General features: G+C 37.9%; 2 protein-coding genes across 2 annotated transcripts in view; both read left to right on the forward strand.

Moving 5' to 3' along the window:
- Positions 1–8,593, forward strand: part of si:ch211-137a8.2 (uncharacterized protein LOC777613 homolog) — a 34,978-nt gene extending 26,385 nt beyond the window's left edge. The window contains exons 9-13 of the mRNA XM_051130280.1: positions 482–533; positions 883–1,046; positions 4,476–4,664; positions 4,949–5,013; positions 7,139–8,593. Coding sequence (XP_050986237.1) covers positions 482–533; positions 883–1,046; positions 4,476–4,664; positions 4,949–5,013; positions 7,139–7,388 — 720 coding nt within the window. The 3' untranslated portion in view covers positions 7,389–8,593. The remainder of the gene's footprint in view (positions 1–481; positions 534–882; positions 1,047–4,475; positions 4,665–4,948; positions 5,014–7,138) is intronic.
- Positions 8,594–18,422: 9,829 nt separating this feature from the next.
- si:ch211-137a8.4 (uncharacterized) lies at positions 18,423–23,969 on the forward strand. Its single transcript, XM_051128894.1, has 3 exons — positions 18,423–18,712; positions 20,689–22,683; positions 23,442–23,969. Exons 2-3 carry the CDS (start codon positions 20,874–20,876, stop codon positions 23,462–23,464), a joined length of 1,833 nt encoding a protein of 610 aa, XP_050984851.1. The 5' UTR covers positions 18,423–18,712; positions 20,689–20,873; the 3' UTR covers positions 23,465–23,969.
- The last annotated feature ends 100 nt before the right edge of the window (positions 23,970–24,069 follow it).

Below are 24,069 nucleotides of genomic sequence, written 5' to 3' on the forward strand. Positions count from 1 at the left end.
CTTATTGTAGTTTCTCATAAAATTAATATTATACATGTTATTATAACATTATAAAATATATATTTGTGTATAAAGAGTTAAAGAGTCTTTAGATATCTATACAAATCCAGTGGAAAAAGTAAAATTGTAAAAAAAAACAAACAAAAAAAATGACATTTAAATACATTTAATTAAAGAAATAGAACAGAACAGTAGAACAGTACTATAGTGAGTAACAATGTAATGCAATAGAAATTAAGTAAAATAAAATATTATATTTTAAATTAATTTAAATGAATAGCTGCCTTTTAAATTTTAGAATGGGGGTCCCTCATACAACGATGATCATATTTGAGGGTCTGTGGCATCTTAAAGATTAAAAACCCTACATTAAAGTACATCTCAATGTATAGAAGCCTTGATGCCTATGACTATGAATAACATGAGTGTGCATATTTCTGTAGTGTAGGTGAATGCTGAACGTATCTGCTGTGTTTTTCAGGGCATTAAGAAGAGCTTAGAGTGTGCGGCCCCACCCCAGACGCCAGTGCCAGGTAAAGCCGTGCCTCCCGATTGGTCAGTGTGACTGGTGCCATCCACCGAAGGCAGCGTCCCTCTCACAGCTTAATCACTTGATAATCATGGAAGAGCTGCTCTCAATTTGGCTTGTTTTCTAATATCCTTGAAAAATAGCCAAGAGCCACCAAAACCTTCATTATGAGGTTTATGATGTGCAACCATCTCAAAACTTTTCAGCCTCGCTACATTCAAAGCAGCAGCTAGTTTACAAATATTACATCTGATGCTTATATGCAAGAATTTAAGACATTTTATGAGATATATCTTGTGTAATCCACAGTCAGCCTTGTCCTGATGTTTTGCTTGTGTTTGTTGTGGATACAGACATCAGAGCTGGCAAGCCTCAGTACGCTGGGCCATTTAAGACTTCCACACCTGAAACTAGGTCTCCTGAGCCTGTGACCTTTGACCCAGAGCGCATCAGTGCTTGGCTGGGCCAGACGCATCAACTTTGTTCTAAAGCCGTCCAGACGGAGCCTGACCTACAGGTATATTTTGTTTAGTGTAATAACACAGTTTAGATGTTTATTCCTACAACCCAGGAATGTTGACCTGGGCCCTATGATTAGGGAGGCCTCACTAAGGTCCTATATTATACACTACCTTTTAAAAGAGTGAGGTCAGTAAGTTTATTTTGTTTGTTTGAAAGCACTTCACATTTTTATTCAGTAATATTTCCAATTTGATCAATGTATTAAATTAATCAAAAGTGACTGTAAAGTCCCTTTTAAAATATATTGAAATAGAAAATATACTGTATTTCTGATCAAATAAATGCGGCATTGGTGAGCATAAGACACTAAAAACATAAAATCTTTTGAATGGTAGTGTATATAAACTTTTAAGCTCTTCCGTGAGTAATGCTGTTCATTACGCTGTCTGTCAAAAACAGTTTAATGGCTCTTGTAGATTGCTTTTGACATTAGCTTGATGTCAATATTATTGAATTTTTGGATGCAAAGTAACTGTGTTAATACCAGAGGTACATCAGTGTCACTTACTCAGCAGCAATAAATGGCCAGCTGCTGCTGCTGCCCATGTGTTTATAATGAATTACAGCTCATAAAATCATTAGACTTCCAACTAGATTTAGACGGCATTTATATAGCCATTAATTATATTAAATCATTGAACTTTTCATCAATGGAACAGTCTCACTAAACGTCTAGATGGAAAATGAATTTATACATTTCATGTGACTTTAGTTTTACTATCGATGTTTAATAGATTAATATTCCATGTCTGAGCCTGCTAAAGCACTGCTTTAAAGGGATAGTTCACCCAAAAATGATCATTCTGTCATTAATTACTCTCCCTCGTGTCGTTGCAAACCCGTAAGACCTTCGTTCAACTTCAGAACACGAATTAAGATATTTTTGATGAAATCCAAGAGCTTTCTGACCCTGCATAGACGGCAATGAAATTGACACGTTCAAGGCCCAGAAAGGTGGTAAGGACATTGATAAAATAGTCCATGTGACATCAGTGGTTCAACTGTAATGTTATGAAGCTACAAGAATACTTTTTGTGCACAAAGAAAATAAAAACTTTATAACTGCGTTCATGAAAGTACCACAACACATGCATGTAGTGCTGCTGACACAGGAACATTCATTTTTGTGGGAACTATCCATTTGATTTACAGTTGAACTCAAAAGTTTACATACACGTTGCAGAATCTGCAAAATGTTAATTATTTTACCAAAATAAAAGGGATCATGCAAAATGCATGTTATTTTTTATTTAGTACTGACCTGAATAAGATATTTCACATGAAAGATTTACATATAGTCCACAAGAGAAAATAATAGTTGAATTTCTAAAAATGACCCCGTTCAAATGTTTACATACATTTGATTCTTACTGTGTTGTTACCTGAATGATCCACAGCTGTTTTTTTTGTTTTTGTTTTTGTTTGTCCTGAACAGTTAAACTGACTTTTTTTTTTTCTTCAGAGAAATCCTTTAGGTCCCACAAATTCTTTGGATTTTCAGCATTTTTGTGTATTTGAACCCTTTCCAACAATGACTGTATGATTTGAGATCAGTCTTTTCACACTGAGGACAACTGAGGGACTCTGTAATATGCAACTATAACAGAAGGTTCAAATGTTCACTGATGCTCCAGACGGAAAAACGATGCGTTAAGAGCCGGGGGGGTGAAAACTTTTGAACAGAATAAACAGAAATTTTTTTTTCTCTCTTATTTTGCCTAAATATAATAATTTTTCCCTTTTAGCACTGCCCTTCAGAAGCTACAGAAGATGGTTGCATGTTTCCCAGAAGACAAAATAAGTAAAATTTACCTTGATCTTCAAATTCCAAAAGTTTTCACCCCCAGCTCTTAATGCATCGTGTTTCCCTCTGTAGCATCAGTAACCTCCCGCAATAGTTGCATATGAGTCCCTCAGTTGTCCTCACTGTGAAAAGATGGATCTTAAAGTCATACAGTCATTGGTGGAAAGGGTTCAAATACACAAAATTGCTGAAAAACCAAATAATTTGTGGGACCTGAAGGATTTTTCTGAAGAACAGCGGGCAGTTTAACTGTTCAGGACAAACAAAAACGGCTGTGGATCATTCAGGTAACAACACAGTAAGAATCAAGCATATGTAAACTTTTGAAATGGGTCATTTTTATAAATTCAACTATTATTTTCTCTTGTGGACTGTATGTAGTTGTCTTTGAAATGCCTTATTCAGGTCAGTACTAAATAAAAATTAACATGCATTTTGTATGACCTTCTTATTTTGGTAAATAATTAACATTTTGCAGATTTTGCTAGGTGTATGTAAACTTTTGACCTCAACTGTACAACTTTTTGTAAACTGGAAATAAGCTTATGCTTATCATTTTAAACAGGGAGAAATAATAGTATGGTAATAGTAATGGTATTAGATCACAAAAATGCACTAGTGGGTTTTTGGGACCTCACTGTAGTGTATGTTCTTGTACACCTCACTGTATCTACGGTTTTCATAACGTGCTCATTTTGTTCTGGATTTGATTTCTGCTTCATCAGTGTACATATTTAGTACTGCAGTCATAAATGCAGAATGGATACTTGGTGCAATTGCGCATGGAAAAATTTTTGCCAAATCTCATTAAGACTAGACACTGCAGTCGCAGTCTATGTGTTTTATAACAATCTCCACTCTGTTATAGTCATCATGCTGCTTTTCCACCATTAATAGATGTCACACTGACATGCTAAAGTCCTGTTTACGGGTTCATTAAGCCTCATATTCATAAATCCATCATATTTATCAATATTTTTGTGGGTAAAAAGCTTATTTCAGGGAATGTTTCTGAGGAATATAAAGCACATATTATTCAGCCGTGCTAATTAATCCATCTCAAATGAATCTGTACCATCTTGACTTAAAAAGCTCAATGCTTCTTTCTGAGATGGGAGGGGATGTGATGTTGGTTTCTGGGAAAGAGAATCCTCTGCACTGATGCAGAGGCCGATTTGCCTGCCGAAGCCTTGGAAAAACCTCGCCGAGACCATTTCCATTTCAAAGAGCCTCTTGTAATTTCTCAGTGCTCATGGCTAATTGGCAGCTTTACAGGGATGGGGAAAAAGACCCGCCGCTCTAACAGGCTCTATAATGGCTGCCGTAATTGTGGGCACAAACATAGTGAGGAACTGCCGCTGCGAAAGGGCCAAGAGCGCCTGTGTAATGTGTCACACGGAAAGGTGGACGAGGCAGCAAATCTGTTGGTCCCATTAAAGGGCTCAAAGAATGAGAACACAAAAAGACAGAGCCGCCTCGAACCTTATTAGTTAATGGAGCCCGTCTCTTTCGATTTACAAGCGCCTTTTGTAGCATAGCGAAGCTGTCACATGTAGTGAGAGCTCTGCTGTCCACTCTTTGGCAATCGAAAGTGTTTGTTGCTTCTGTGAATCTTTATAGCCGCGCTCCAGTTTTTCATCTCTGCCATCCGGAAAGGAGAAGGAGGAGGAGGGAGATGAGTATCAAGAGGACGTGCTCCCCCAGAGACGCCCCCACCCACAGCGAGCTCCGCACATGTGCTCCACCCCCTGCCCGCCCCTGTCATGTGACCTCCAGCATCACTCTTACCAACGTCACGAAGACCCACAGGTATATCTCAGTCGCACAGACACGTACACCCCTGAATGTGTGTTACAAACACTATAACTGCTTTTCTGATCACCTGAGGTTTGGGAATTAAAGCCAGGCCTGTTAATGTGTAGCAAATGTAGCGCCTCACATGATTTTTATGATGTGCTTTACACCTCTTGACACACCCTGCACATAATTGCACTTGTAATGTGCACCGGTGCCAAAGAACTGGTAAACAATAGAGTCCCTGCAGGGCTTTGTTAATCTCAAGCTATTATCGTCTTGTCCCGTTCTGTCACTAGAGGCAGCAGGAGAGACTTTGTTTCCCCGACTCTTTGGAGGACAACACCCGTGCAGAGTCGAGTCGGTGAGAAAGTGTTTATGCAGACTTTGATTAATAGGCTGGTTGATTTATTATGGTAGGCATTGTGTATTTCCTTTTGCCAAATTGCACCTTGAGTCATTTTTTTTTTTCTGTGAACAGCTGGAAAAATAGTCATTAGAAATTCATTAGCATTCAATTTTTTTAAATAATTAATAACTTTATTCAACAAGGACATATTAAATTGATGGGAAGTGACTGTAAAGACGTTCGTAATGTTACAAAATATTTCTTTTTCAAATACAGTTGATGTCAAAAGTTTACATTCACCTCGCAGAATCTGCAAAATGTTAATTATTTTACCAGAATAAGAGGGATCATATAAAATGCATGTTATTTTTTATTTCGTACTGACATGAATAAGATATTTCACATAAAAGATTTTTACATATTGTCCACAAGAGAAAATAATAATTTATAAAAAATAACCGTTTAAAAGTTTACATACGCTTGATTCTTAATACTGTGTTGTTGCCTGAATGATCCACAGCTGTTTTTTTTTTTTTTTTTGTTTAGTGATCGTTGTTCATGAGTTCCTTGTTTGTCCTAAACAGTTTAAATGTCTGCTGTTCTTCAGAAAAATCTTTCAGGTTCCACAAATTCATTGGTTTTCACCTTTTTTTTTTTTTGTACAACTGAGGGACTCGTATGCAAACACTCACTGATGCATTAGGAGCCAGGGGGTAAAAACCAAGTAAAAACTTTGAATATCAGGGTATATTTATCTTATTTCGTCTTCTGGGAAACATGTAAGTATCCTTTTTAGCTTCTGAAGGCAGTACTAAATGGCAAAGAAATCTAAATTCTATTTAGGCATAATAAGAAAAATGTACACACCTTCATTCTGTTCAAAAGTTTTCACCCCTGGCTCTTAATGCATTGTATTTTCTTTTGGAGCATCAGTGAGCATTTGAACCTTCTGCAACAGTTGCATATGAGTCCTTCAGTTGTCCTCAGTGTCAAAAGATGGATCTCACAATCATGCAGTCATAATTGGAAAGGGTTAAAATACACAAAAATGCTGAAAAACCAAAGAATTTGTGGGACCTGAAGGATTTTTCTGAAGAACAGCAGGCAGTTTATATGTTCAAGACAAACAAGGGACTCATGAGCAACTATCACTAAACAGCTGTGGATCATTCAGGTAACAAAACAGCATTAAGAATCAAGCATATGTAAACTTTTGAAATGGGTCATTTTTATAAATTATAAACTATTATTGTCTCTTGTAGACTATATGTAAACATCTTAGTACTAAATATAAAATAACATGCATTTTGTGTGATTCCTCTTATTTTGGTAAAATAATTAACATTTGGTAGATTCTGCAAGGTGTGTGTAAACTTTTGACCTTAACCGTATATTCAGAAAGGTTTTTTTTAAAATATTTCAAAGGGATAATTTACTCAAAAATAAAAATGTACAAAAATTTCTCATTTTCATGTCTGTCCAAACCTGACTTTTATTTCTTTAGCAGAACAGATATTTGTAAACACTTTTTTTTTTTTTTCCTCCATACAAATGAATTTCAAATGGGTTCAGTATTGTTTTGTACAATATGTAAGATTCTTACCACTGAGCCAGTGATTTGGCAAGTGTCCATAAAAGGCACGTTTAAGGTCTATTGGACTGCAGAAATGCAATGAGAATCATTTGACAAAGTGAAGTCATATGCTTCCCTGACCAGTGAGGCCAATTTTGTCAGAGAAATCAATTTAAATGGACTTAAACATGAAGCAAGGACATGGATATTAGTTTTGAATGTATTAAATCTTATTTTCAAACACAGTTCTCAGTAGAGTTTCTTTAAGGTCAGCCTTGGCTTGTAGAAATGTTTTCAAGCAGGCATGCATACCAGACTCAAATTGTGCAAATTACATTTGATTTATGCTAGGGATGTCCAATCCTGCCACTACCCTACAGAGTTTAGCTCCAGTCCTAATTAAACACACCTGAAGCAGCTAATCAAGGCCTTTTTGGATTACTAGAAACTTCCAGGAAAGTGCTTTGGGCTAGACTGGGGCTAAACTCTGCGGGACCACTGTTTTTTGCCAACTATTACCATAGCAGAGAAAAATGGGCTTTTATCATTATGTATTTCTGTTTTCAGTGACCTGTGTGGACCGAAGTCTTCCGCTGGCAGCTTATACCACATTGGCACCTGGCTTTTGAGGCCCCTAAGGTTTTTTAATGTGCGAAAGGCCTTTGCACCACTCCTGGTCCTTTTTTTAGGCCTCCTGCTTGCTGTGGTGATCTGGCCCCTCATCTCGCTCCATGATACCACCTCATGCCATCGGACCAATACCATGACCCGTTCATTTCACTTGGCCCTACATTACAAAGGACCCCCTCCCACCTGAGAGAACAGTACCAGCAAAAAAGGGATAGTTTTCAGGGTTTCTCATGGAAGTTTCTTTCAACATTTCTATGAAAGCATGTGTCACCTGAAAACGGAGTTTTGCTATATCCGTTTGGCACACAGCCTATGTTGTGTTGGGTGTCCTCATGTGCCGTCCACAAGATTCAAATATGGTTGGACGAGGCCATCAAAGCCAATGAGTGTAAACTAATATAACAAGTGCACTTAATTCTGCTCTGACACAAATTTTCTCACAATGTCAGAGTGAATCGTATACAACTGAAATTATTTGACAGCTCTGGAAGCATCTTTATTTAAAACTTCCTTGTCAAACATGTTTACTTGAATTTTTGACAGATTATGCATTTTTGGCCAACTGATTATTTATAGATTTGTTAGAGGCAAATTTAAAGAGAAAAAAAGTAAAAAGCAGGTGTTTATGAATGGAAGATGTGTATGTGAGTGCTTGTTTTAAAGGGATTATTCACTCAAAAATGAAAATTCTGTCATTAATTACTCACTCTCATGTCGTTCCAAACCCGTTCATCTTCAGAACACAAATTGAGAGATTTTTGATGAAATCCGAAAGCTTTTTGACCCTGCATAGACAGCAATGCAACTACCACATTCAAGGCCCAGAAAGATAGTGAGGCCTTTTTTAAAAAAGTCCATGTGACAGTGGTTCAACCTTAATTTTACGAAGTTACAAGAATACTTTTACTCAACTTCTTCTCTTCCATGTCAGTCTTGGACACAATGTTCTTACTGCCTTTCTGGGCCTTGAACGTATCAGTTGTGTTGCTGTCTATGCAGGGTCAAAAAGCTCATCAAAAATATCTTAATATGTGTTACGGAGGTAAACGAAGGCCTTACAGGTTTTGGAGTGACATGAGGGTGTGTAATTAATGATAGAATTTTCATTTTGGGGTGTACTGTCCCTTTAAGATTCTTTTTGCTTGTTTGTTTGTTAAAAAAAATATAGTTAAACAATTTTGTACAGAGAGAGAATATAACTGAACATTTCATACTGTCAGAATATGCAATATTTTATGAAGAACTGTATTGTATACTGTAATCACTAGATAGATTGCATCAATCCAATGAAGTCACACACGAAAGCTTTAAAGCAAGTCGTTGTGCTCATCAAGCATCGGTTTTGCACTGTTATCCACTTTTTATGACTTGTAAAATAAAAGAGATGAGTGAAAACAAGTGGCTGGCTGTGGATGGTGACATTGGAATGCGTGTAGAGCGCTACGCCGTGTGATTCTCATTGGGGGGGGAAGCAGTCAGTGTCTTTCTCTGTGTATCTGGCTTGCTGGACATGCTGAAAGAGGTTTTTGTGCTGCTGCCAGAGACGAACACTCAAAAAGATTATGAAAGAATGTTTCAAATTCAATTAGCACACAAATGATCTTCGCTGGAAACGTCTGCAGATGGCCTTTCAACCTCATCTCGATCTATTCAGAGCTCTTGGGAGTTGAACTACAGTCAACGCTGCAGAAAATGAAGTGTTGTCTGGATGGGTAAGCAAGCCTGTCTTTTGTTTGATGATGAGTTTATTTACTTGGCAAAAACACCGCCTCGAATTGAACCATATACTCTGCAAGCCTAGGGCCCATAAACCGAAAGCAAATAAATTCTGGTATCCACCTGAGGAGGACGTGAACAAACAGGGAGGATTTCTGTGGCAATAAAACCGTTAGAGGAAATAGGCTTTTCTAAACTCTGCCAAGGTATTGAAGGTCAGTGCTGCTGTTACAATATCAGTAATTGCTGATATAAAAAACGTTTGGATTGAGTTGAAAAAGATCATGAGGTAACAGTTTCTACAAAAGGAGAGGAGACTGCCTTTTAATAAAACATGCATATGAAGTTATTTGGGCTGCATAACTTGCACGATCTCCAACCAAATGTGACACTTTATTTTTTAATGAGTGTAAATGCAATTTAATTTTGGCTTCTAACTCACTCTTGCGCTTGCTGTCTTTTAAATGTGGCGTTACACGTTGACAGGGCAAGTGTGTATCAGAAAATGCAAAAAATGTGAGTTGGGCCAACCTGACTCTGATTAGGCAGCATCACTAACTCAGTTTTGCGATGGTTACTTAGAATTAATATGATGCCACTGACCACAACAGGCCTCGCTTATGTCAATGGAATTGCCAATCTTGAGAACAGAAAGAATATTTTGTTTGTGCACCGTTCAGCTGAAATATGAACGAATGCCCAGCAAATTGCATTCCAGTGCTTTTCATAATGTTTGTGACACATTAATAATACCGTAAACACAACACCACATAATTATTTACTAAAAATAAAAAAACAATTTGTTGAATCAGATTAAAATAATTTTTTACCCTGCTGCCTTAAAATTTTAAGTTTAGTCAACTAAAATAAGTTTAGTCAACTTGACATGTTAAGTTGTACTAAGTAACAACTTGGATATTTGTGTTTGCTAAACTGAACAGATGGGTAAGTAACCCAGCTGCCTTAAAATTTTAAGTTGATTCAACTCAAATATCTAAGTTGTCACTTAGTATAATTTAACATTTCAAGTTTTTTTTTTTTTTTAGTTGACTGGCTGAATTTTAAGGTAGCCAGGTTACAAATTATTTTAAGTTGACTCAACAAATTGTTTTTTACAGTGTAGAGCTGTCAGTCCATTAAAATGTTTTAATCTAATTCATTATATGATGTGTCGATTAATCGAATTAATCGCAAAATAAATTTGACTGTGAAAATACTCACAAACTACACTTTTTTTGTGTTAAATGAGAAATTATCAAGTAGCCATTATAAATTGTAGCTTTAGAAATAAATATTTTATTTGATTTAACAGAATTTATTCCATATAAATATTCAGGCTGCAACGGCCTAACATAAACTATGGAACAAAAGAAGATAATTTGAGAAACATCAGAGTATTTTTTGTTCATATGATGAAAGTCAAGTAACCAAAACAGCTTTGTTACCAACAGTCTTCAAAATACTTTCATGTTCCACAAAAGAAAGGTTTGAAACGACATGAGGGTGGGTAAATGATGACAGAATTTAATTTTTTTGGTGTGATATATATACATATACATATACATCCAGGTGCATCTCAATAAATTAGAATTAGTCGTGGAAAAGCCACAAACATTCATTGCCAAAGAAGCTGGCTGTTCACAGAGTGCTGTATCCAAGCATGTTAACTGAAAGTTGAGTGGAAGAAAAAGTGTGGAAGAAAAAGATGCACAACCAACCGAGAGAACCGCAGCCTTGAGAGACTTGTCAAGCAAAACTCATACAAGAATGTGAGCCAAAAATCATCACAATTAAAAGAACCAAAGACTTAAACTACTTCAGTCTGTGTGCACTGAATTTATTTAATACACAAGTTTCACAATTTGAGTTGAATTACTGAAATAAATGAACTTTTCCACAAGATTCTAATTTATTTAGATGCACCTGTATACCCGTGCTACTTATGACTGGTTTTGTGGTCCAGGGTCACATATCTACACTTACTTCTTACTGTTCTTAATATATTGAATTTTGTTTTGTTTCCTTAATATGCCCAGTTTAATAATGCTATAATAATCTGTGGCTCATTTGTTGATTGACTCATTGGTTATACTCAACATTCGGACATCACTTGGGCACAAAACTGTGTCTGCACACGTTACATGCTCTCCATGATGGACAGCGGCTGCAGCAAAGCCTCTTGGATCAATACTAAAAGAAGCATTCTACAATGATTAGCTGTTGTTTTCAGATACCATTTCTGTGTCCTGCCAACACAAGTGGGCAAAGGTACTCAAGTAACTTAATGAGATAGCATGGAGCTAATCGACAGGATAGGGCACCATTGGCTGGGACCTTGGCTCCCATAACCCCCCTCCCTCACAGTAGGGCTCGGTCACAACAACACCAGTGATTGAGAATGACAGGCTGTGCGCTAATAAAGAGATTACATGGAAATCCCTCTGAAGCCAACACTTCAGAACAGCGCTCGTTCGGATATCTAGAACAGCTGCACCTCAAAGGTTGTCCATGCGTGAAGTTAACGTTGCATTTTGGCCGCAAGGGACACATTAACTAATCAGCATTATACTATAAAAGGTCACCACGGTGCAGCTTGTCTAAGCTGTTCACTGGGGCAGTGGGATGAAAGATTTCAACTTGCTTAATCGACAAATGTCCCATAAATGAATGGCTGTCAGATACAAAAATTGCTTGTTACCCTCAAATAATCACCATTTAATGGGATAGTTCACCCAAAAAATGAAAATTGTGTCATCATTTACTCACCCTCAAGTTGATCCAAACTTGTACTTGACCATCCTCTGTGGAACACAAAGATGTTTCAACTGTTTTATGTCCGTACATTGAAAGTCAATGAGATCCAAAACAATCGGTTTTGTTTTTAACATACAAAAAACGTTCGAATTGCAAGATTATATTTGGCATTTCTATTTCTCGAAATTGCTGAAAGAAATAGTAAGAATTGCGAGATATAAACTTACAATTGCGAGGAAAAAAAGGGTGAGAATTGCGAGACACAAACTTGCATTTGTGAAAAAAATGTCTGAATTGTGAGATACAAACTTGCATATGTAAAAAAAATGTTCATATCTTCATATCATAAGTTCATATCTTGCAATTTTTAGAATTGTTAGATATAAACTCGCAATTGCGAGTTATAAAGTCCAGTTCTGAAGAGAAAAAAAGTTCTCAGAATTGCAAGTTTAGATCTCATAATTCTGAGAAATTAAGATTTCTGAGATGTAAATTCGCAACTGCAAAAGAAAAAAAAATTGCGAGATTAAGTTTCAGTTACCTTTTTAAATTTTTTGTTCAGTGGCAGAAATGCGCTTCCATACCATGGCCACATTTCTCATTTTTGTTTACTTAAAGTACTAAATTAACTAAAACAAAACAAATAAATAAATAAAATAAATAAACAAAAAATAGCAAAAAAAAAAAAAAAGTTATTAATAATAATAATAATAATCATAATAATAATAATAATAATAAATTCCTAAAAATTTAAGTAAAGTGAAAGCAAAATTAACAATAAGACCTAAAACATGCATTTAGAAAACAGAGAGGGTGAATTTTCATTTAACGCCGACTTCTCAGTTTTCAACATCTCTCAGTCTTTCAGTGCAAGCTGTGATATTGCTGTGTCATCACCCAGACAGCAGCAGACCTAGCATGGCCATGTCTCGTTTTGGATCAGCTCTGGCCTGATGTAATCTCCCCTTACAGGAGCTGATGGATGTTTTGGGCTGGCAAAGAAATAAATAGGGGGGTGGACAGCCAAAAAATGTTCATTCCACCAAAAGTTCTCCTAGGTACAGGTTGCAGAGGAGTGAAGTATGCCAGAGCAATCTATTTCACACGGCGCAGCTGAAACCTAATTACACAGATTAATGTCCCATGGAAGGTGCCATTACCTAAATAGCCTCCTAAAAAAGGAGGAGACTTCGCTTCAGCCCAAATATGCGGTTTAAATGCTAATGGATCCTTCAAATCTAGATTCGAATACGTACGTCTTGACTTTCTCCAGTCTGCTGCTGAAGTAAGATTTTGTGCAGCCTTTAATTCCCCCTCTGCAGGCGCTTCTCTTGACAATGACAGTAAGCCTGGATAAGTCTCCTGCCCGCCTTCTCCGACGTGAAATATTTAACCACGACTGCCAGTGGTAGAGCGAAAGGCTAAACTTATCATTTAATACTGATTTGGTTTCCACATCTTACCTGTTTAGTGTGCAAATGCCGGACTGATTAAACTACTTTTACTTCTTAACGCCAGGGACCCGGCGTTGGGGGGCTAACAGAAGTTGATCGGCTCACTTCTGATCCCCGTGTTTACAGCTGCGTGGGGAAGCACGTGCTGGTCAACCCGCCGCGACACCGGCTTCTTAAAATAAGACCTCGGTTGTGGCGGATGAGAGAGCGGGAAATGGAGTTGACAGTCGGAGCCATGAGCCTGACGCGGCCTTCGGTTGAATGTGTCAGACCAGAAGCACCCCACCCCCAGCTTCACCCCTCTGCTCACACAAGCGCGGGCTGTCGCAAGGCATTAGCGTGGCAGAAATACACACACTTGCTCCCTTCCGCTCCATCCCAAGCCTGCATGGGCATTTCGCAACAGCGGCGCAACATCTTCACATCCCCATGCTAGAGCCTAGGTGACATCAGATGTGCATTTACAGGCTTGGTGGCAGATTTTGGAGGAGGAAGCTTGTGCTTGACCTAGGCTATGCATTATAGATGCCATAACTGAGAAAAACTTTTTTTTTTGAGGAATTCCTATTATTTATGCTTCGAATCTGTTATGTCTGATTGCAACCAACAGTTGACCTTCACATCCCGCTTCTCACATTGCTGTGTTGCTCATGACATTGAGCCAGGGGTTAGAAAAAAATCTCAAATTAATTCAATTTTTTAAAAATTATTATTATTTTTTTTTTAAATAACTTTTTTTTTTTTATCACAAAGAATTCATTTATTTTCACACACTTTGGCAAGGCATTGCCTTATAATTATCAATAATTTTATCTCTGTCTGTATCTGTCTGTCATTTATTGATTGATTTATTGATTGACTGATTGACTTATTCATTCCTTCACTTTCAAACACAGTAAAAAGACATTTCGAAAATGTATTTATTTTAATCACATTTCATACACAGTCTTAATACACTGCCTTAATAATAATTGTATTTATTTATTTTATTTATCTATTTTTTTCAGACACAGTGGCAAGAGATTGCATTGCCTTAGTATCTGAATCAATCATTTGTTGATCTATTGATTCATTATTCATTCATTCACTTTTCAAACACAGTAAAAAGGCATTTAGAAGATGTATTTATTTATTTTAATCACAATTCATACACAATGGTAAGACACTGGATCTTAATAATCATTTTATTTATTTATTTATCACTTTTCAGACAGTGGCAAGACATTTCATTGCCTTAATATTTCAATTAATAGATCAATCAGTCTGTCATTTATTAATTGATTTACTGATTCATTATTCATTCATTCACTTTTCAAACACAGTAAAAAGGCATTTTGAAAATTAAGTAATTCATTTTTTTCTTTAATACATAGTATACGCAATATTTTTTTTTTCATACACAGCGGTAAGACACTGGATTGTCTTATTAATAATTTTATTTATTTTTAGCACTTATCAGATACGGGCAAGATATTCCATTGCCTTAATATTTGAATCAATCAATCATTTATTAATTGATTTATTGATTGATTATTTTTCATTCATTCACTTTTTAAACAGTAAAAAGACATTTCACATTTCATACAAAATGGTAAGACACTGTAATGTCTTAATAATAATTTTATTTCATTTATTAATTCATTTATTTATCATTTTTTAGACACTGGCAAGACATTGCATTGCCTTAATATTTAAATCAATCAATCTGTCAATCAATCAATCATTTATCATTCGTTCATTCACATTCGTTCATATACAGTGGTGAGACAATGCATTGCTTAAATATTTAAAACAATCGATCATTTAATAATTGATTTATTCATTATTCATTCATTCACTTTTCAAGCACAGTAAAAAGGCATTTGTATTTATTTATTTATTTATTTATTTATTCTAATCACATTTCGTACACAGTAGTAAATCACTGGATTATCTAAATAATAATTTTTGTTTATTTATTTATTTATTTATTTATCATTTTTTTAGACACAGTGGCAAGACATTTGATTGCCTTAATATTATTTCAATCAATCAATCATTTATTAATTGATTTTTTGATTGATTATTCATTCATTCACTTTTCAAACACAGTAAAAATACAATGAAAATGTATTTATTTTAATTAATTTTAATTTCATACACATTGGTAAGACACTGGAATGTCTTAATTTCATTAATTCATTTATTATTTATTCATATATTTTTACTCTTCAGTCACAGTGGCAAGACACTGCATTGCCTTAATATTATTTAAATAATTTTAAATCATTTATTGATTGTTTTATAAAGAAATAGGCATTTAAAAAAATTATTGATTTATTTACTTTAATCACATTTTACAGTGGAAAGACACTGAATTGTCTAAAAATATTTCATTTATTTATTTATCATTTCAATTGAAATTAAAATGACTTCAAATTGATAAAAAGGAATAGAAAAATATATATATAATACAAATAAAATAGTGCAATTAGTGCAACATATTGTTCAGTTACTGAATGCGGATATATTTCTATTATATTGTTTTTACATATTATTTGACCGTGTATTATGAAGAGGCAGTAGCCTATACCTGCCAAGTGATCTGTCATCTCTGAAGTGCAGTGGAAGGTCAGACAAAACCTCTGCTCATGACACACGTGCACACACAGCCACATTCACAATCATAACTGAGTTACTTCATGTCCTGTAAAAATAATCCCCTGTTATCCTGCTATTTATAGATCATTCCTTCAAACTGACCAATCCCTCACGCTCCTCCCCTTCGCTTGAATGAGGATGATTTTACTATGATTCCTTGGCAGCTTGATAATCCTTCAGCGTTGCTCAGTTGCGCCATGAACCAGACCGAGACCGAATGTCTGACTCGATGATGCCTCCAGACAGATGTGGCATCCTCCATGAGGAAATTAAAGCTCAATGAAGGAGCGCAGAATTCTCTTGCAGATGCTCAATCGTATGAAATATTCATCACAGCGATGCATTTCCAGCGGAACGCACATATTATTCTGGCCTTGGGGCAAATTTTGTCCAATATTTTAAACAGGCACACAATAAAACACTATTTTGGCCTTGGCACACCCCTAAATATTCCATTTCATCCCTGCTGCTCTAGGGTCTCAAGAACAATTTCTGTGATGTAGATACTTGTAATAATTTTTCTCACTGTCCAGATGCATCAACCCAACATGCACACGGGCCTTTGTTCTGATTCCCCAACAGTTAGCTTCAGATAATGAGGTCAGTTGTTCTCACTTCTATTTGCGGAGCCTGTGCAGACGTCTTTTCATTTTGTAAGGGAGTGTGTAACAGGGTGAGATGTAACACCATCACTTTAACCAATCAGAAATTAGCTACAGTGTGCTGACATCACTATCATACCAGCCTCATCAGGTGAGAGTAAAAACAGTAGACTCTGGTTTACAAATTGATTTGAGATCATATTACTGAATCTATCTATCCAGTCAAAGTCAAAAGTTTACATACACCATGTAGTATTTGCAAAATGTTAATTATTTTACCAAAATAAGAGGGATCATAAAAAATGCATGTTATTTTTTATTTAGTACTGACCTGAATAAGATATTTCACATTAAAGACATTTCCATATAGTCCACAAGAAAAAATAATAGTTGCATTTATAAAAATGACCTGGTTCAAAAGTTTACATACACTTGATTCTTAATACTGTGTTGTCACTTGACTGATCCACAGCTGTGTTTTTTATTTTTTTATTTTAATTTTAGTGATAGATGTTCAATAATCCCATGTTTGTCCTGTTTGTTTTTCACAAAAATCATTCAGGTCCCACAAATTATGTGGTTTTTCAGCATTTTTGTGTATTTGAACCCTTTCCAGCAATGACTGCATGATTTTGAGATCCATCTTTTCGCATCGAGGACAACTAAGGAACTCACATGCAACTATTACAGAAGGTTCAAATGTTCACTGATGTTCCAGAAGGAAAAATGATGCATTAAGAGTCAGGGGTGTAAACTTTTGAACAGAATGAAAATGTGTATTTTTATTTTGCCTAAATATCTTTTTTTTTTTTTTCATGTAGTACTGCCCTTCAGAAGCTACAGAAGATACTTACATTTTTTCCCAGAAGGCAATATAAGTTAAATTTACCCTGATCTTCAAATTCAAAAAGTTTTCACCCCCGGCTCTTAATGCATTGTGTTTCCTTCCTTCCTAAACTTTTGAACGGGGTCATTTTTATAAATTCAACTCTTCTCTTGTGTACTATATGTAAACACCTTTTATGTGAAATATCTTAAAAATAACATGCATTTTGCATGATTCCTCTTATTTTGGTCAAATAATTAACATTTTGCAGATTCTGCAAGACGTATGAAAACTTTTGACTTCATATACACACACATATATATATATACACACAAATAAAAGCAAATCTCTCTTACTCTGTACATCCCGTCATTTAATAAAAAAAAAAAATTTTTTACCATAGCTTCAAACACAAAATTTAAAATGTCCATGTTTTTAAAAATTGGTTTTACATCCTTCCGTTGTGTATTTTCTATCTATATAGCCTGCTGAAAAATAATCCAAATAAAAAAATCTCTCTATACCCACCTTTTTCTTCCCGTAAGAGTGGGCACATTTGTAAATTTTATGGGTCTGGCTTCCAGTCTCATCCACGTCCAGCTATTTTTAGCTGTACAAAACATCTAATTTTGCTGCTTGATATTGCTAATTGGTGTGTCTTCCCATTAAATTTTAATGGTTTGTGGTGCAAACAGTTTTACCATTTACTGCACCTTGTTATTCTTTTGGTTAATTCCCTATAGCGGATAATGAACCGGAAGTCTCACCCATACTTCCGTGTTGAATGTCTCTTGGTGTTTTCCACAGCAACTTTTTTTTATTTAAGCTAAATTTTAAATTTACGTTTTTATTGGTTTTACATACTACCCTTGTACAGTCTTTGTACTTGACATTAATTTACACAGTCTACCTATTCTTTGTATACTTACTTTATAGCAGACTAACCACATCAAAGTTGAAGACACATAGCAAACACTGTGAGTTACAGACGGTGAAATTAAACATTACAACACTCCCATGAAGCGTCCCCGACCACTCGATCTGTTGCCCTGCGTCATTGAGGTAGTGAGACAAACAATTTGCGGACCTGCCGCAGCCAATCTGAAGGGTCATGATGCAACATCCCCACATTTCCCCGCAAATCAGGGGAAGTGGCTGAAATTAAAGTTACCATTTTAGCCCCGTACAGTAACCCTCTTAGTGTTGGGGGCGGGTGTGTGCATGTGTGTTGGTGGTGGCAGGGTGGGGGTGGTCTCCCTGGTTGCTAAGGGCAACAGGGTGAGATAGATGGAGCCGCAGCTGCGCGTCTGTTAATACCAGCGCTCGACCCTCAACGTCCCCGAGCGCGCAATTCTCCACACACACACACAGTCTCTCTCACTCACTCAGACACACTGATCTCTCTTCAGTCAAGGCATGAGGATGCGAGCGGGGATTTAGTTTCAGTGTCTTTTCCAGTCTGCAGCAGATTATTACCTTTCCACCAGCACACGGGACGGATTTACGCACGAGGAACAAGGTTTGCAGACTCTTTTCTTAGTTAGAATGTGTTTGTTGTAGTGTTTCTGCCATGCAGAACTTCATTTCGTATCCTAGATCTGATTAGCTGTTAAAATGCATACGTGCTGTTTTGAACGCTTCGCCTATATGCAATGCATTCACAATGGATATTACAAGGAAGTGCAGAGATTTATTTGGAAATGACAATAGGCGCGCAACGACTGCGCCCTGGATTTGAATTTGCAGGCATAGTGAAATTGAGCATTTGGTTCAATGAATCCGTTTCCAGCTCGCCTTGCTTTGTGTTTATGTTTATGAACAAGGACATCTGCTTCACTATTGCGTGTTTGCTCAAGCAACTGTTACGAGTTCATTCATTCATGCGATCAACTTCGCCAAACGTGCCAGACTGTCCTCTCGCATATTATTATCAGACGCACTCAAGTGTGAATTTGCTCCCAATTGCGCCCAGTCTGTGGTCTAGGCTGTGTACCAGTGAAATACCTTTTTAAAAGCACTTGGGTCGCTGAATTGGATCCTAAGGAGATTTCGAGAATGAAACAAGCATGGCTTTACCACAATAGACACGGAATGCGAGCGCGCTTGTGTGTGTGGCGCGGGTTGTTGTTGTTTTCCCGCTGCATGATGATTTCATAATTCCCACATCACACATTTACACGGTGACAGACGTGCTACCGCTTACTGAAAGCTTCGTGAACCTAAATATGTTTTGATTATTCACAAACTACTGTGAGGTCCTATAAATTGGTGATCCGAATCAAGTGACATGGATGAGCATTGTTCAGGGTTGTTTTCCAGACACAACAGAAGTAGGATGTCTCCTTGAGTCTTTTCGACGCTTTCTTGGCGAATAACGCGCTACTCGTGCAGCGCCGTCAATTAAAATAACTTGGGTGATGTTGATATCAACACATTTTTACAAAATGGAGGAGATGGTTAGGGACGCATTAGCAATGCAAATGAGGTTTTGAAGAGCACTGGCACCTGCTGTCTTCAGCATTTGCATTGGCTTTTCCCTCGTTTCTCATTAGAATTATGTTCTACTTCTGCAAAGCAAGGTTTGAGCCTACACTTAGGGCTTTATGGAGGGAGCTTCTCCAAGTCTCTTCTACTGCGTTTGCATAACAAAGGGCAAGGGTTTTGTCCATGAAAAGAGGGGACAAAACCGTCAAGCCTCAATTGTCCCAGTGTCAGTCGGATGGGCAAGCAGGGTCTTGTGCCCCATCAGTAAACAGACTCAGTCACGGCGAAATCCAATTAAGCCATGTTCTTTCCATCAGGCTTTTCACAAGGCAAAGAATATTGCTTCTGTTTTTTATGCTACTGTACTCATTTTACGGTGCATTCAGTCATAAGGTTCCTTGAATAAATCAATTATGTAACTATGTCACATGTGGTTTCACCTCTAGCGTCTCAGACCAAATACAACGTAAAATAATGTGAAATTCGCAAGTGGGTCATTCCGAGGAAGCATTCAATTGCTTCAAGCATCAAAAAAGCTTGACGAAAGATCATTTTTTTAAATCACAAAAGAATCCTCTGTTTAGAAACAAAAACAACCCCAGTGTTAAGCGATACGAGTTGACCTAAGAGTTTAGAGGTTTATAATAAGATCTTTCATTGTCATATGGGTATCGGTATGTGGGTTTTTTTAGCGTTTGCCATTTTCACATCCTTGCCTGACAACATATACGTGTGCATTTACGCAATAAGCTAAATGTCAACAGACGATGTGGTGTATTCGGCTCAATATCTAAATGAGAAACCTCAAATGGCCTAAATGAATCATGTGCACACCAGTGACTCCAAGGTGATTGGAGGCACTTAAAGACAGCATGAGGTCGTCTAGTACATACTTTATTTTTACCCCATGTAGAACACAGCAGTACAGCCAAGATACACAGGTTTCACAAGTTGCTGACTGAAATACATGCATCTAATTTAAAACTGATTTTTTGTCTTTTCTCCTTCTAGCTTTGAGGTCCATCAACTCCATACGGAATATGATGCAGAATTGCCCATTTCTTATGGAAATAAGTTGGATAGGATCACTCACAGAGCTGTTGGCTAATCATCAATGAACTCAGTTCCATAGAAGAACTCAAGGAAATAAATATTTTTCAACAAGGAAGACCTGATAGTTGGAGTTTATTTTTGAAATGGCGGCAACTGAGGCTAATGCAGAGCCTGTCCAAGCAGAGATTGTCGAGAACAAGGCCGAGGTAGAAACCACAAATCCTGCCCCAGCTTCGACAGAAGAAGCCCCAGCTTCAACAGAAGAAACACAGCCTATTACCGAGGCACCGCCAAGCACAGAGCAACCAGCTGATAGCAAATCTAAACCAGCCTCTGAGAAAATATGGGACTCTTTTTTAAATAAAAGCGGGCTTGGGAAAGTAATGGGAGGGAAGAAGAAGAAGGAGCAGCAGACGGGAGCAGAGGATACTACTGGTGAGGAGCAGGATAAGGTCTCCAGCCAGAATGATCAAGGGGATGCTGCAGGCCCTAAAGAGCAGGAATCTAGTCAGCCAGCAGAAGCTGGTGAAGCTGCAGCAGCTGATGGGCAGACTATTGAAAAGGCACCAGAAAATGAGGAGGCTTCCCAAGAGCAAAAACCATCGGGTGCCAAGCCAAAGCAAGGAGAGAAGTCCAGTGTTAGAGACTTCATCCGCAACCCTGTTGCTAAAATTTTCTCACACAAAAGCACAGACAAAAAGGATGGCACAGGTGCTCTCCAAAAACGGTCAAAATCACTAGACAGGCTGGAAGACGCTGATGCCAGCACAAATGTGGCAGACCAAGCCGAGGAGCCTCAGACTGCAGACGAGCCAGACAAGTCTAACCCCCAAACGACGAAAAACATGAAACGCTGGCACTCTTTTAAGAAACTCATGGCTCAGAAAAGTCACAAGAAAAGCACAGATGAGTCCAAGGATGCTGAGGGGGCAGAAGGAACCAGTGCAGATGGAGCAGGAGACAGTGGGACGCTGGATTCCACTACAAAGTCAGAGCACTCTGGGCAAAAACGGTGGAAGCTAAAGAGATCCTGGACATTCCAAGGTCTGAAGAGAGATTCGTCAGTTGTTGGCATCCACAAACCAAAGGACAAAGACTCTTCAGATGTAAAAGATGAAAACGCCCCAGAGACCGAGCAGGGGACGGAAGACGTAAAGGTAGCCAGTGACGTAGAAACCCAGGAAAAGACTGAGGGTGAGGAGGAGAAAGGAGCCACTGCTTCTACGCAGCATGCAAAATCTGTGGACCATCATGCAAACGAGATCTGGACCTCTTTCAAAAAACGAGTTATTCCCAAGTCCAAGAGGGCAGCTGACGCTGGTGGCGTAGAGGAGGAAGTGGCAGGTGAGCAAGAGCAGACTGATGAACCACAGGCGGGTAAAGACTCAAGCAAGACGGCCAAGGCAAAAAGGACACACTTCAACCGTGCTGTGTCGCTAAAGAACTTCATACTGCGAAAGGGGAAGAGCACCAGTGTGGACATGGGGGAGGGTACAGCAGCCCAGAAAGATGGAGATGGAGAGGCTAAAGAGGTGGACGGCCTCGATGATGCAGCTGATGTCCCACAGACTGGATCAGAGGAGCAGACTGAGGCTCAGAGTGAGAGCAATAATGAAGCTCAGGTGGCAGGCGAACACAAGAGTTCTGATGGAGAGGACAGCTCCCACACTAGTGCACCATCTGGTCAGCCATCAGACAAGTCTCATGTAGCTGATCCAGCACCAGAGGGTGGAGACCAGGCAGAGCCAAAAGCCAACGGTGAGAATGGATGCTCGGATGCTACATCGGAGGACATCGCCGCACACAATCATGAAGCAACAACCCAGAATGATGTGAAGGACGAGGAGACCAACCAGGAGACCATAGACACTAGTGGCAAAACTTGTCCGAAGGACGGGAAGATTCTCAATCAAGACGGGAAGTGCGATACTGTCAATGCAGTTGCCCAAAGCGGTGAGTGTGACGCTCCCATTGACTCGAGAGATCTACAGCAAAATGGAAATGAGTCTAAAGTAGGAGTAGGTGCTAGTGTTGAGGTAGAGACCGGGGGGGATGGGGCCCCTCAATGTGAAGGGTCTCGTTCTGGGTCAGCGAAGACCAATGCAGATGAACAAGAGGAGGCCTTGAAGAGGATGTTCTATGAGGTTGCAGCTTCCATCGTTCGTGCAGTTGTATCCTCAGCCGCTGAACAGTTAGCCAAGGAGAAGGACGTTCTGGACAGTAGCTTTCAGCCTGAAAACAATAGCAGTTACACAGATATTGATGTCAGTTACTGTCACAGAGAAGTTACTTTAAATCAGGGATCTCTGTATTGATCCTTGGTGATCCTGAGCACCTTCATCTGTGTTGTGGACACGTGTCTAAAAGATATTGCTATACTCAGTCACCCCTTTAAAACGTGAATTTAGGGTCAAAGGAAGTTTCAGGTGCTTTAATTGAGTTGTGAAGTTGTAATTTGTGTACTTTCAAAAATAGTATTCTCTATATATAATAATTTATATAATGAAAGCATGCCTCAGTGTTAATGTGGAACCACTAATAATCGAGTGTTTTTGAGGTAGAGGTTTTTCACTATACTGTGTAGTATTTGGCGTTCTGTATTATAAAGTTTACAATATATATTTGGTGAAGCTAATCTGTGACAAAAATGTGTGTATAATTACTGAACATTTTAAATATATTCTGAAATCTCTTCTGTTATCATTTACCAGAAAAAAAGGCGGGAAACGTGTGACGCCACACAAAGAGGATTAGATCTGCATGGGATTCGTTCAGCGAGGAGCTTTGCCCCCCCTCCCCCCAAAATATGGAGTAATCACATGTTTACGCCACGATTCACCATGGTGAGAGATGCAATCCACATAGTTTAAGAAAAAAATCTTGAAAAGCAATAATTCAGACTCATCAATCAGTGCAGTTCTTGCTACCATTCCATCATTGTAAATGTTTTGCCTGTCTACTAGTGAGATTTTATATTGTCATAAATGACATTCCTTTGAAATGTTAATCTCAGTGGTCACAAAGTACCGTGATCATAAAGACTGTTAGTTTTATATTAATTGCCATTCTGTTTGTAGCTTTCCTTTGAATAGATATATGTGATACAGACACATTTGAAATAACAGCCCGCCAGACTGCCCCCCGAATTGTGAATTCAATACGGAATGTGCTCTAATCTCTGTGTTTTTGTTTTTAGACTGTTATCTTGTGTACATGAATAAACCACCATTAAACATTAAGTAATTCTCTGGGTTTTCTTTCAGATTTCGCCATCAGAGTGACAGATTTTTTAGAAAATGCTGACTAATAACTGGGTTTGCCATTTGATGCAGTTGTAAA

Source organism: Labeo rohita, chromosome 15 (assembly GCF_022985175.1).
Source record: "Labeo rohita strain BAU-BD-2019 chromosome 15, IGBB_LRoh.1.0, whole genome shotgun sequence".
In the NCBI taxonomy this organism is placed as follows: domain Eukaryota; kingdom Metazoa; phylum Chordata; class Actinopteri; order Cypriniformes; family Cyprinidae; genus Labeo; species Labeo rohita.

Excerpts from the sequence above, each read along its gene's own strand:
- si:ch211-137a8.4 (XM_051128894.1), top strand. The coding sequence starts at position 20,874 with ATGGCGGCAACTGAGGCTAATGCAGAGCCTGTCCAAGCAGAGATTGTC. Across the intron at positions 22,684-23,441 it reads CAATGCAGTTGCCCAAAGCG|AAAAAAAGGCGGGAAACGTG; the intron begins GTGAGTGTGACG and ends ATCATTTACCAG.